This window comes from Phalacrocorax carbo, chromosome 28 (assembly GCF_963921805.1).
Source record: "Phalacrocorax carbo chromosome 28, bPhaCar2.1, whole genome shotgun sequence".
NCBI classification, from domain to species: domain Eukaryota; kingdom Metazoa; phylum Chordata; class Aves; order Suliformes; family Phalacrocoracidae; genus Phalacrocorax; species Phalacrocorax carbo.
In genome coordinates this window covers 2,098,118-2,111,851 of record NC_087540.1, presented here as the reverse complement: position 1 = coordinate 2,111,851, position 13,734 = coordinate 2,098,118, and the positions used below count along the sequence as shown (strand labels likewise).

At 58.4% G+C, this 13,734-nt stretch overlaps 1 protein-coding gene and 3 pseudogenes across 1 annotated transcript; all 4 read left to right on the top strand.

Moving 5' to 3' along the window:
• The first annotated feature begins 3,120 nt into the window (after positions 1 to 3,120).
• On the top strand, positions 3,121 to 3,736 carry LOC135318040 (feather beta keratin). The gene has a single exon (XM_064474864.1). It carries the CDS (start codon positions 3,122 to 3,124, stop codon positions 3,416 to 3,418), a length of 297 nt encoding a protein of 98 aa, XP_064330934.1. The 5' UTR covers position 3,121; the 3' UTR covers positions 3,419 to 3,736.
• Positions 3,737 to 5,654: 1,918 nt separating this feature from the next.
• LOC135318081 (feather beta keratin-like) lies at positions 5,655 to 6,413 on the top strand (annotated as a pseudogene).
• A 2,236-nt stretch (positions 6,414 to 8,649) lies between these two features.
• LOC135318082 (feather beta keratin-like) lies at positions 8,650 to 9,408 on the top strand (annotated as a pseudogene).
• A 2,236-nt stretch (positions 9,409 to 11,644) lies between these two features.
• LOC135318079 (feather beta keratin-like) lies at positions 11,645 to 12,403 on the top strand (annotated as a pseudogene).
• Positions 12,404 to 13,734: the final 1,331 nt, after the last annotated feature.

Here is a 13,734-nt window from a genome sequence, read left to right as displayed (position 1 = left end):
TGCCCAGACCATCTCTGCGTGGCCCTCAGGCCCCTTTCTGAAGTAGTCAACACTGTTAGCAGAGCTGCACAGTCACTGCTTGGGAGTTTGCATGACTTGTTGCCCATGACACGGAAGTGAGGGCATCGAGCAAGTCCCTTGCCCACCAGGAGAAGGAAGGAAGGAAGGAAGGAAAGAGAGAATCCCTCCAGGATGCAGCCCTTGTGTCCTCTTGCCTCTCTGCCTTCAACTGCAAGACCACCAGCGTCAGGGAGCAAAGGAACCTTGCTCGTTTGTGATGCTGGCATGCAGTTGGTGTGGAAAACTGCACGGGGGGGTGGTGGTTGCTCCTGCCACAGGGGATGTAGGAGAGGACAAGCTGCCGATGCCTTCCTCCCTGGTGCTCTAGTCCTCCACAGGTGATGTTTTGCTCCATGCCTCCCCAGTCCTGCTTCAGGTAGGGGGAGGGCCACCTCCCGTGTTCTCCCATCCGCTGAGGGAACACTTCCAGTGCCCTTCCCCACAGCTAAAGCCCTGTCTTCCCTGAAAGACAGCTGCTGTCAGCAAACCCCCTGTGCCCTGCTGTGCAGGCAGGCCCCCAGGGAAAGCACTCTCCATCACCACGCATGAGCCATGCTGGGCTGAGAGCAGAAGCATGGTGGGGGGATAGGATCACACCAGGGAGGGAAGGCAGCATCTGCAGCACATGGTGAGAGAGCGCAGGGTGCGGCAGAGCACTGGAGCCTTTGGGCAGACCCTCACCCTAGGCGCTGACCGTGGGAGGATCAAGGTCTGGTCGGAGACTCTACCTGTGGGTTTTCTGGGTCCAGGATGCGATTGAAAGGAGCCTTAGAAGAAAAGGCAGATTTTGCACTTGCAGAAATAATGCAAGCATCCTTTCTTGAAGGAACAAGTCCTTCCCAACACTGTTGAGACGGATGGCACTGGTGCCCTGTGTCCCAGGTGTGCGGGAGATTTCCTCTTTCCTCTTGCACATCACTGCCCTGACTGCAGTAACAACAGGCCCAACGGCCCTGATGCGCCTCACCTGGGCTCTCTCCCTCTTCCCTTTGACCCAGGGCTCTACTTAAGCTCTGTCCTGAGCCCTCAGGCTGTTCTTTGGCTTGGTGGCAGGAGTGTAAGCCTCCTGTTCTTTTGTGGCTCTGCTTATGCCTGACCGCGAGCCCCCTTGATGCAGACCTCAAGCTGCCCACTGATTTCCCAGGCTCTCCTTGAACCTGTCTGGTCATTATGGTTCTGGTCAGCAATCAGTGGGCCCTGTTGACGCAGGTTGTGATCACTGGATGTGCTGCTGACCTGTGGGATGACTGCCCTGCTTGATGTCAGTCCTGCTTCTTCACCATGAACTTGATGGTTGAGCTGGACTCTGGGCTGCTCCCGTCTACTGCCTCTGGGTGTTCCTTGTTCAGGAGCCGTGCAGTGGGGCCATTGCTGGTGAGGCTGCTGCCCTCCTGGCCTTGTGATCATGCTCACCTCCTGGCTCCCATCCTGCAGGGAGCAGCTGGCTCTCACTGAGCCCTGACAGCATTTCTGTTTGGATGGACTTTTGCTGGCCTCACCAGGTTAACGCAGTGCACCTTCCAAGCTCTCGTCATCCTCTGAAATGAGGAGTTTGGCCTGTGCCTCTGTGGTTAGAGAGTTGACCGCCTCTGGTGGAGACTTCCCCAGTCTAGCTGGGGAAGGAGTTTTGTCCAGCGTTTGCAGTGAGGCCCTGGCTGGGGTGTCAGACAAGGGGAGCTGGTGCCCCAGGCTGGGCTGTCATTCCTCTCGGGGACGTTCAGCTCCTCTTCTGCCCCAGGAAATGCAGTGCAGGGCATTGAATCCTTCCCTTGGCATGCACTGCTGGGGAGATCCTGACATCTCTCCAGACTCTCCTTGCTGGCAGTGCCAGCCCTCTCTTGCTTCTGGGGAGGGTTGCATGTTGCACGGAAACCTTGCTGAGGGTTTGGAACCGTGTGTGTTGAGCCAAAGCAGAAGCTGAGGCAAGGACCATGGGGAGGAGGAAAGCAGTGGTATTTGGTGCCCAGCACGGGCTTTTGTTTGTGGAGGACAGCCCAGTTTATCAGGAGTGAGGCAGCAACGCTTGCCTGTGGAAGGGCCATGTCCTTCTTTCTGAAACATGCCTGTGCTGGTGACTGGGGACCTCCTGATGCCGCCGATGGAGGTGAGAGGGGGAGCAGCCAGGCTGCTTTCTCCTGAGAGGAACGCTGGGTATCACACCAGGGCTAAAGCCTGGGGCAGAGCTGACATGCTTGGAAAACTGGTGCCTTACACAGCCTGAGCTGGTTGCTAGGGAAAGCTGGGGACGGGGCTGGTCCTCACTCGGGCAGCTTGTTGGAAGCCTGGCGTTTAATGATAGGTTTGGAAGGAAATGAGGCCCCAAATGTTAGGACAAAACCTCAAAACAAGCCCCGGGAGGCTGAGAGGCTGCCGGAGCCTGACAACGTTAGCCCTCTCCTTCTGTTTGACTTCACCTTTTCCTTCACTTCTGTGTCACTTCCCCGGAAATACGTTGGCCTCTAATACTGCCACTTGAAAGGAGCTTGTGTGGCTCGACGGGTGTGCCATGAACAGGGAAATGAAAAGGCAGCGTTGCAGGGAACATAAGCAGTGTCTCCATTTCTTTAATTGTGATGCTTTGCATACAAGACAAGCTTGTTGTTAAAGACGTGACATGCGCAGAGGGTGCCTGTGGGCCCGGGGCGGTCTGGACCAGTATAAAAGCCAGTCCAGCTGTCGGAATCCTCATCGTCTTCTCTTGCCTTCTCCTCCTTGCTGAACAAGGTGAGCTGCAACCACCTTTGCCTCACTCTCCTCTCTCTCGTACCGCAGATTGTTTTCTGACTTTGGTGTCACTTTTGCCCAGAGCCTTGCTTCTTTGTGCTGTTCCCAACTCTAGGCTCCATGCTACCACCATGGCAGGTGGGAGAAAGCCTTGGGCTTTCTTTGCAGGGCCCCCTTCAGGACTGCTGCTCTTCAATCTTTCTGCCTCCTTTCCCAGCGCTGTCCCTGCTCCCCAGAGCGTGCCTTTTCTCTTGCCGAGCACCCGGTCAGGCTGCACCTCACACGCTGACTGTGCTTTCCATGCCCCCTCTCCCAGGTGCACCTCCGTCCCACGGCCATGTCCTGCTACGATCTGTGCCGTCCCTGTGGGCCAACCCCGCTTGCCAACAGCTGCAACGAGCCCTGTGTCAGGCAGTGCCAGGACTCCCGGGTGGTGATCGAACCGTCTCCCGTGGTGGTGACCCTGCCCGGACCCATCCTCAGCTCCTTCCCCCAGAACACCGTTGTGGGATCCACCACCTCCGCTGCCGTTGGCAGCATCCTGAGCGCTGAGGGAGTGCCCATCTCCTCCGGGGGCTTTAACTTCTCCGGCCTTGGTGGCCGCTACTACGGCAGAAGGTGCCTGCCCTGCTAAAGGCGGGCCGGACGTCCGGTGAGTGCATCGACCGGGAAGCCCAAAGCCAGGTGCCGCACTGAGGACGGAGCTGCTGGCCAGGGTTTCCAGAGGGGCTGAGCACCCTCGTGCCCTCCTGCAAAGGAGGGGTGGAAGCAAGGGGCCTTGCTGTGCTGCCTGGAAACATGGCCAACTGATGTCGTCTTCTCCTCCTGCTTTCTTCTCCGCATCATGAGTCCCTGTTGCCTCCTGCTGTCCTGTGCCATGGGTTCATCCTGAAGCAAGCTGAGAGGGGCCCAGCTCATCACCCCCTGCCCGTGTGTGTGGGAGGAAGACGCGTGTCCCGTTGCTGTGAAGGGTTGCCTGACCGTCAGCTGCACCTGTAGCAGCCCGGACCGGGTCCCTTCCAGCACGCGCTGCTTTGTTTCACTCTTTAGACTAACCATTAAAGTTTATGCTGCATTGTAGCTTGACGTCTCCTCGTGTTCCTTCCCTCGTGGGATGCTCAGCCAAGTTGCTGCTTTGGAAAAGGGTGGGCAGCTAAGGGCCAATGGTGGTCCTGTCCTGTGCCTGTAGGAGCTGACTTCCACCAAGGTCTAAGGTAGTTGGAAGAGACATGGGTGGGTGGATGGGGGTGTGGTGCTGTCTGAGCGTGCAAAGGGCGTCCAGGAGGTTCCCCAGTGGGACATGTGAGCAGCAAGCGAGGGTGGCTATTGGTTTCCCGTTGATGAGGCAGTTCACTGACCAAGCAGAAGATGTTTCTGTGCAGGCTATCGCCCTCCTGGCCAAGGCTCTGGTCTTAGGTTGCGACTCGCAATGTGTCCTTGCCCTTCTGTCGTCCAAGCACTTCTTCCAAAGCCTGGAACTGGAGGGAGTCCCAAAGGAGCTGAAGGGACAGGGGCAGCCAGGGCCACTGCGTAAGGGGAGATGTGATCCCTCGCCTAGAATTTGGGACAACGGGGGTGGGTTGAGCATGGTTGTGTAAGAGGGGTAGGGGAGGGGGATGGACAGGCAGGCATTGCCCTCCCTCATGTGAAGGCAATGGGTGGCATCGGTGGCAAGCCCTGGATACTCTGAGGAGGTCTAGAACATAGCAGGAAAAGCATCTTTGCCCCCACCGGAGCAGCCTTGTGGACAAAAGCATGAAGTGTTGCAGAGTCCTCCTGCGTGTGTCACTGTGTCCTGAAGGGAAGTGGCTGTGGAGCAGACCTGCAGGCAGTTCTCCAGAAACCTCACTCAGCTGCTGTGTGGGCTGTGCCTGGAGAGCCGCCAAGCAGGGATGCTTTTCTCCCTTCAGGCTGTGGAGGGGGAGGCAGTGGTACCCCAGCAGCTCTGCTCTCAGTCCCTCCTTCCCAGTCCCTTGTCCTGCACAGGCAATACTTTGGCCCTGCCGCTCTGGGCATGCTGCAGGTTGAGTAGGAGGCCCCTCGTGTGCCGTGCTCCTCCCCGACTGTCCTTGCAAAGCCTTGTCGAGCCTGCTTGCTGCAGAGGAGGGCTGGGGGTCCCGTGGAACTCCCGCCAAGTCTTTGGTCGTGCCTGGTGTGCCGGCAGCCTGGATGGCCAGGGCAGAAGTGGTGGCAAAGACAGGGGCAGGAAGGAGGACGTGTGTGGCTTGGCCATCACATGCCTTGGTGCTGGGGTGCCTCCACCTTTGCCCGTGGTGTCCAGCAAAGAGCGCTGGGAGGGGAACAGCCTTCATTCTTAGCCACGGGTAGCCTGCTGCTTCAGGCAGGCAGGGGTGGAGGAGAGAAGGAGGATGGCAAAAGAGGGAGGCAATCTTCTGCTGAGAGCACGGCTCAGTCCCAGCGACAGCGTCTAAACCTGCAGAGCCGAGTGCCCTGCCTAGAAAGGCGATCCCTAAATCAGTGTGAGTGAGCACAGTGTGAGGGAGAGCGACTAATGGTGCTGACCTTTGCATGTGGATGTCCAGGCTGAAGCCTCAGGGTTGTGAGGAGACCTGCTCCATTCTTCAGGAAACACTTTAAAGTGATGCCCTGGAGGGGAAGGGACTGGCATCAGCTGGCGGGGTGGGAGGCTCTTCATCACCGTCCGCATCGTCGGCCTATGCTGACGTGTCATTTCCCCTGGAATCATGTTGGCCTCTAATACTGTCACTTGAAAGGAGGCTGTGTGGCTCAATGGGCATGTCATGAACAGGGAAATGAAAAGGCAGCGTTGCAGGGAACAAAAGCAGTGTCCCCATTTCTCTAATTGTGATGCTTTGCATAAGAGATGAGCTTGTTGGTGAAGACATGACATGCGCAGAGGGTGCCTGTGGGCCTGGGGCGGTCTGGGCCAGTATAAAAGCCAGTCCAGCTGTCGGAATCCTCATCGTCTTCTCTTGCCTTCTCCTCCTTGCTGAACAAGGTGAGCCGCAACTACCTTTGCCTCACTCTCCTCTTGGTCTTGTTTTTCTCTGATTCTTTAGGGCTCAGTCATGGCTTTTCGTTCAGGTTGGTTCTGCTGAGAGCCTTGCTCCTGCTCCCATAATCTCTGTCCAACTTGTTGTCCGCTGGGCTTTGACGGAAGGAGGTCTTGGAATGTCTTTGCAGGGAAACCTTGTGGACTGGGCTCCTAAGGCTCTCTTCTTTCCTATGCCGCCCGTCCCTGCTCCCCAGAGCGTGCCTTTTCTCTTGCCGAGCACCCGGTCAGGCTGCACCTCACACGCTGACTGTGCTTTCCATGCCCCCTCTCCCAGGTGCACCTCCGTCCCACGGCCATGTCCTGCTACGATCTGTGCCGTCCCTGTGGGCCAACCCCGCTTGCCAACAGCTGCAACGAGCCCTGTGTCAGGCAGTGCCAGGACTCCCGGGTGGTGATCCAGCCCTCTCCCGTGGTGGTGACCCTGCCCGGACCCATCCTCAGCTCCTTCCCCCAGAACACCGCTGTGGGATCCACCACCTCCGCTGCCGTTGGCAGCATCCTGAGTGAGGAGGGAGTGCCCATCTCCTCCGGGGGCTTTAACTTCTCCGGCCTTGGTGGCCGCTACTACGGCAGAAGGTGCCTGCCCTGCTAAAGGCGGGCCGGACGTCCGGTGAGTGCATCGACCGGGAAGCCCAAAGCCAGGTGCCGCACTGAGGACGGAGCTGCTGGCCAGGGTTTCCAGAGGGGCTGAGCACCCTCGTGCCCTCCTGCAAAGGAGGGGTGGAAGCAAGGGGCCTTGCTGTGCTGCCTGGAAACATGGCCAACTGATGTCGTCTTCTCCTCCTGCTTTCTTCTCCGCATCATGAGTCCCTGTTGCCTCCTGCTGTCCTGTGCCATGGGTTCATCCTGAAGCAAGCTGAGAGGGGCCCAGCTCATCACCCCCTGCCCGTGTGTGTGGGAGGAAGACGCGTGTCCCGTTGCTGTGAAGGGTTGCCTGACCGTCAGCTGCACCTGTAGCAGCCCGGACCGGGTCCCTTCCAGCACGCGCTGCTTTGTTTCACTCTTTAGACTAACCATTAAAGTTTATGCTGCATTGTAGCGTGACGTCTCCTCGTGTTCCTTCCCTCGTGGGATGCTCAGCCAAGTTGCTGCTTGGGAAAAGGGTGGGCAGCTAAGGGCCAATGGTGGTCCTGTCCTGTGCCTGTAGGAGCTGACTTCCACCAAGGTCTAAGGTAGTTGGAAGAGACATGGGTGGGTGGATGGGGGTGTGGTGCTGTCTGAGCGTGCAAAGGGCGTCCAGGAGGTTCCCCAGTGGGACATGTGAGCAGCAAGCGAGGGTGGCTATTGGTTTCCCGTTGATGAGGCAGTTCACTGACCAAGCAGAAGATGTTTCTGTGCAGGCTATCGCCCTCCTGGCCAAGGCTCTGGTCTTAGGTTGCGACTCGCAATGTGTCCTTGCCCTTCTGTCGTCCAAGCACTTCTTCCAAAGCCTGGAACTGGAGGGAGTCCCAAAGGAGCTGAAGGGACAGGGGCAGCCAGGGCCACTGCGTAAGGGGAGATGTGATCCCTCGCCTAGAATTTGGGACAACGGGGGTGGGTTGAGCATGGTTGTGTAAGAGGGGTAGGGGAGGGGGATGGACAGGCAGGCATTGCCCTCCCTCATGTGAAGGCAATGGGTGGCATCGGTGGCAAGCCCTGGATACTCTGAGGAGGTCTAGAACATAGCAGGAAAAGCATCTTTGCCCCCACCGGAGCAGCCTTGTGGACAAAAGCATGAAGTGTTGCAGAGTCCTCCTGCGTGTGTCACTGTGTCCTGAAGGGAAGTGGCTGTGGAGCAGACCTGCAGGCAGTTCTCCAGAAACCTCACTCAGCTGCTGTGTGGGCTGTGCCTGGAGAGCCGCCAAGCAGGGATGCTTTTCTCCCTTCAGGCTGTGGAGGGGGAGGCAGTGGTACCCCAGCAGCTCTGCTCTCAGTCCCTCCTTCCCAGTCCCTTGTCCTGCACAGGCAATACTTTGGCCCTGCCGCTCTGGGCATGCTGCAGGTTGAGTAGGAGGCCCCTCGTGTGCCGTGCTCCTCCCCGACTGTCCTTGCAAAGCCTTGTCGAGCCTGCTTGCTGCAGAGGAGGGCTGGGGGTCCCGTGGAACTCCCGCCAAGTCTTTGGTCGTGCCTGGTGTGCCGGCAGCCTGGATGGCCAGGGCAGAAGTGGTGGCAAAGACAGGGGCAGGAAGGAGGACGTGTGTGGCTTGGCCATCACATGCCTTGGTGCTGGGGTGCCTCCACCTTTGCCCGTGGTGTCCAGCAAAGAGCGCTGGGAGGGGAACAGCCTTCATTCTTAGCCACGGGTAGCCTGCTGCTTCAGGCAGGCAGGGGTGGAGGAGAGAAGGAGGATGGCAAAAGAGGGAGGCAATCTTCTGCTGAGAGCACGGCTCAGTCCCAGCGACAGCGTCTAAACCTGCAGAGCCGAGTGCCCTGCCTAGAAAGGCGATCCCTAAATCAGTGTGAGTGAGCACAGTGTGAGGGAGAGCGACTAATGGTGCTGACCTTTGCATGTGGATGTCCAGGCTGAAGCCTCAGGGTTGTGAGGAGACCTGCTCCATTCTTCAGGAAACACTTTAAAGTGATGCCCTGGAGGGGAAGGGACTGGCATCAGCTGGCGGGGTGGGAGGCTCTTCATCACCGTCCGCATCGTCGGCCTATGCTGACGTGTCATTTCCCCTGGAATCATGTTGGCCTCTAATACTGTCACTTGAAAGGAGGCTGTGTGGCTCAATGGGCATGTCATGAACAGGGAAATGAAAAGGCAGCGTTGCAGGGAACAAAAGCAGTGTCCCCATTTCTCTAATTGTGATGCTTTGCATAAGAGATGAGCTTGTTGGTGAAGACATGACATGCGCAGAGGGTGCCTGTGGGCCTGGGGCGGTCTGGGCCAGTATAAAAGCCAGTCCAGCTGTCGGAATCCTCATCGTCTTCTCTTGCCTTCTCCTCCTTGCTGAACAAGGTGAGCCGCAACTACCTTTGCCTCACTCTCCTCTTGGTCTTGTTTTTCTCTGATTCTTTAGGGCTCAGTCATGGCTTTTCGTTCAGGTTGGTTCTGCTGAGAGCCTTGCTCCTGCTCCCATAATCTCTGTCCAACTTGTTGTCCGCTGGGCTTTGACGGAAGGAGGTCTTGGAATGTCTTTGCAGGGAAACCTTGTGGACTGGGCTCCTAAGGCTCTCTTCTTTCCTATGCCGCCCGTCCCTGCTCCCCAGAGCGTGCCTTTTCTCTTGCCGAGCACCCGGTCAGGCTGCACCTCACACGCTGACTGTGCTTTCCCTGCCCCCTCTCCCAGGTGCACCTCCGTCCCACGGCCATGTCCTGCTACGATCTGTGCCGTCCCTGTGGGCCAACCCCGCTTGCCAACAGCTGCAACGAGCCCTGTGTCAGGCAGTGCCAGGACTCCCGGGTGGTGATCCAGCCCTCTCCCGTGGTGGTGACCCTGCCCGGACCCATCCTCAGCTCCTTCCCCCAGAACACCGCTGTGGGATCCACCACCTCCGCTGCCGTTGGCAGCATCCTGAGTGAGGAGGGAGTGCCCATCTCCTCCGGGGGCTTTAACTTCTCCGGCCTTGGTGGCCGCTACTACGGCAGAAGGTGCCTGCCCTGCTAAAGGCGGGCCGGACGTCCGGTGAGTGCATCGACCGGGAAGCCCAAAGCCAGGTGCCGCACTGAGGACGGAGCTGCTGGCCAGGGTTTCCAGAGGGGCTGAGCACCCTCGTGCCCTCCTGCAAAGGAGGGGTGGAAGCAAGGGGCCTTGCTGTGCTGCCTGGAAACATGGCCAACTGATGTCGTCTTCTCCTCCTGCTTTCTTCTCCGCATCATGAGTCCCTGTTGCCTCCTGCTGTCCTGTGCCATGGGTTCATCCTGAAGCAAGCTGAGAGGGGCCCAGCTCATCACCCCCTGCCCGTGTGTGTGGGAGGAAGACGCGTGTCCCGTTGCTGTGAAGGGTTGCCTGACCGTCAGCTGCACCTGTAGCAGCCCGGACCGGGTCCCTTCCAGCACGCGCTGCTTTGTTTCACTCTTTAGACTAACCATTAAAGTTTATGCTGCATTGTAGCGTGACGTCTCCTCGTGTTCCTTCCCTCGTGGGATGCTCAGCCAAGTTGCTGCTTGGGAAAAGGGTGGGCAGCTAAGGGCCAATGGTGGTCCTGTCCTGTGCCTGTAGGAGCTGACTTCCACCAAGGTCTAAGGTAGTTGGAAGAGACATGGGTGGGTGGATGGGGGTGTGGTGCTGTCTGAGCGTGCAAAGGGCGTCCAGGAGGTTCCCCAGTGGGACATGTGAGCAGCAAGCGAGGGTGGCTATTGGTTTCCCGTTGATGAGGCAGTTCACTGACCAAGCAGAAGATGTTTCTGTGCAGGCTATCGCCCTCCTGGCCAAGGCTCTGGTCTTAGGTTGCGACTCGCAATGTGTCCTTGCCCTTCTGTCGTCCAAGCACTTCTTCCAAAGCCTGGAACTGGAGGGAGTCCCAAAGGAGCTGAAGGGACAGGGGCAGCCAGGGCCACTGCGTAAGGGGAGATGTGATCCCTCGCCTAGAATTTGGGACAACGGGGGTGGGTTGAGCATGGTTGTGTAAGAGGGGTAGGGGAGGGGGATGGACAGGCAGGCATTGCCCTCCCTCATGTGAAGGCAATGGGTGGCATCGGTGGCAAGCCCTGGATACTCTGAGGAGGTCTAGAACATAGCAGGAAAAGCATCTTTGCCCCCACCGGAGCAGCCTTGTGGACAAAAGCATGAAGTGTTGCAGAGTCCTCCTGCGTGTGTCACTGTGTCCTGAAGGGAAGTGGCTGTGGAGCAGACCTGCAGGCAGTTCTCCAGAAACCTCACTCAGCTGCTGTGTGGGCTGTGCCTGGAGAGCCGCCAAGCAGGGATGCTTTTCTCCCTTCAGGCTGTGGAGGGGGAGGCAGTGGTACCCCAGCAGCTCTGCTCTCAGTCCCTCCTTCCCAGTCCCTTGTCCTGCACAGGCAATACTTTGGCCCTGCCGCTCTGGGCATGCTGCAGGTTGAGTAGGAGGCCCCTCGTGTGCCGTGCTCCTCCCCGACTGTCCTTGCAAAGCCTTGTCGAGCCTGCTTGCTGCAGAGGAGGGCTGGGGGTCCCGTGGAACTCCCGCCAAGTCTTTGGTCGTGCCTGGTGTGCCGGCAGCCTGGATGGCCAGGGCAGAAGTGGTGGCAAAGACAGGGGCAGGAAGGAGGACGTGTGTGGCTTGGCCATCACATGCCTTGGTGCTGGGGTGCCTCCACCTTTGCCCGTGGTGTCCAGCAAAGAGCGCTGGGAGGGGAACAGCCTTCATTCTTAGCCACGGGTAGCCTGCTGCTTCAGGCAGGCAGGGGTGGAGGAGAGAAGGAGGATGGCAAAAGAGGGAGGCAATCTTCTGCTGAGAGCACGGCTCAGTCCCAGCGACAGCGTCTAAACCTGCAGAGCCGAGTGCCCTGCCTAGAAAGGCGATCCCTAAATCAGTGTGAGTGAGCACAGTGTGAGGGAGAGCGACTAATGGTGCTGACCTTTGCATGTGGATGTCCAGGCTGAAGCCTCAGGGTTGTGAGGAGACCTGCTCCATTCTTCAGGAAACACTTTAAAGTGATGCCCTGGAGGGGAAGGGACTGGCATCAGCTGGCGGGGTGGGAGGCTCTTCATCACCGTCCGCATCGTCGGCCTATGCTGACGTGTCATTTCCCCTGGAATCATGTTGGCCTCTAATACTGTCACTTGAAAGGAGGCTGTGTGGCTCAATGGGCATGTCATGAACAGGGAAATGAAAAGGCAGCGTTGCAGGGAACAAAAGCAGTGTCCCCATTTCTCTAATTGTGATGCTTTGCATAAGAGATGAGCTTGTTGGTGAAGACATGACATGCGCAGAGGGTGCCTGTGGGCCTGGGGCGGTCTGGGCCAGTATAAAAGCCAGTCCAGCTGTCGGAATCCTCATCGTCTTCTCTTGCCTTCTCCTCCTTGCTGAACAAGGTGAGCCGCAACTACCTTTGCCTCACTCTCCTCTTGGTCTTGTTTTTCTCTGATTCTTTAGGGCTCAGTCATGGCTTTTCGTTCAGGTTGGTTCTGCTGAGAGCCTTGCTCCTGCTCCCATAATCTCTGTCCAACTTGTTGTCCGCTGGGCTTTGACGGAAGGAGGTCTTGGAATGTCTTTGCAGGGAAACCTTGTGGACTGGGCTCCTAAGGCTCTCTTCTTTCCTATGCCGCCCGTCCCTGCTCCCCAGAGCGTGCCTTTTCTCTTGCCGAGCACCCGGTCAGGCTGCACCTCACACGCTGACTGTGCTTTCCCTGCCCCCTCTCCCAGGTGCACCTCCGTCCCACGGCCATGTCCTGCTACGATCTGTGCCGTCCCTGTGGGCCAACCCCGCTTGCCAACAGCTGCAACGAGCCCTGTGTCAGGCAGTGCCAGGACTCCCGGGTGGTGATCCAGCCCTCTCCCGTGGTGGTGACCCTGCCCGGACCCATCCTCAGCTCCTTCCCCCAGAACACCGCTGTGGGATCCACCACCTCCGCTGCCGTTGGCAGCATCCTGAGTGAGGAGGGAGTGCCCATCTCCTCCGGGGGCTTTAACTTCTCCGGCCTTGGTGGCCGCTACTACGGCAGAAGGTGCCTGCCCTGCTAAAGGCGGGCCGGACGTCCGGTGAGTGCATCGACCGGGAAGCCCAAAGCCAGGTGCCGCACTGAGGACGGAGCTGCTGGCCAGGGTTTCCAGAGGGGCTGAGCACCCTCGTGCCCTCCTGCAAAGGAGGGGTGGAAGCAAGGGGCCTTGCTGTGCTGCCTGGAAACATGGCCAACTGATGTCGTCTTCTCCTCCTGCTTTCTTCTCCGCATCATGAGTCCCTGTTGCCTCCTGCTGTCCTGTGCCATGGGTTCATCCTGAAGCAAGCTGAGAGGGGCCCAGCTCATCACCCCCTGCCCGTGTGTGTGGGAGGAAGACGCGTGTCCCGTTGCTGTGAAGGGTTGCCTGACCGTCAGCTGCACCTGTAGCAGCCCGGACCGGGTCCCTTCCAGCACGCGCTGCTTTGTTTCACTCTTTAGACTAACCATTAAAGTTTATGCTGCATTGTAGCGTGACGTCTCCTCGTGTTCCTTCCCTCGTGGGATGCTCAGCCAAGTTGCTGCTTGGGAAAAGGGTGGGCAGCTAAGGGCCAATGGTGGTCCTGTCCTGTGCCTGTAGGAGCTGACTTCCACCAAGGTCTAAGGTAGTTGGAAGAGACATGGGTGGGTGGATGGGGGTGTGGTGCTGTCTGAGCGTGCAAAGGGCGTCCAGGAGGTTCCCCAGTGGGACATGTGAGCAGCAAGCGAGGGTGGCTATTGGTTTCCCGTTGATGAGGCAGTTCACTGACCAAGCAGAAGATGTTTCTGTGCAGGCTATCGCCCTCCTGGCCAAGGCTCTGGTCTTAGGTTGCGACTCGCAATGTGTCCTTGCCCTTCTGTCGTCCAAGCACTTCTTCCAAAGCCTGGAACTGGAGGGAGTCCCAAAGGAGCTGAAGGGACAGGGGCAGCCAGGGCCACTGCGTAAGGGGAGATGTGATCCCTCGCCTAGAATTTGGGACAACGGGGGTGGGTTGAGCATGGTTGTGTAAGAGGGGTAGGGGAGGGGGATGGACAGGCAGGCATTGCCCTCCCTCATGTGAAGGCAATGGGTGGCATCGGTGGCAAGCCCTGGATACTCTGAGGAGGTCTAGAACATAGCAGGAAAAGCATCTTTGCCCCCACCGGAGCAGCCTTGTGGACAAAAGCATGAAGTGTTGCAGAGTCCTCCTGCGTGTGTCACTGTGTCCTGAAGGGAAGTGGCTGTGGAGCAGACCTGCAGGCAGTTCTCCAGAAACCTCACTCAGCTGCTGTGTGGGCTGTGCCTGGAGAGCCGCCAAGCAGGGATGCTTTTCTCCCTTCAGGCTGTGGAGGGGGAGGCAGTGGTACCCCAGCAGCTCTGCTCTCAGTCCCTCCTTC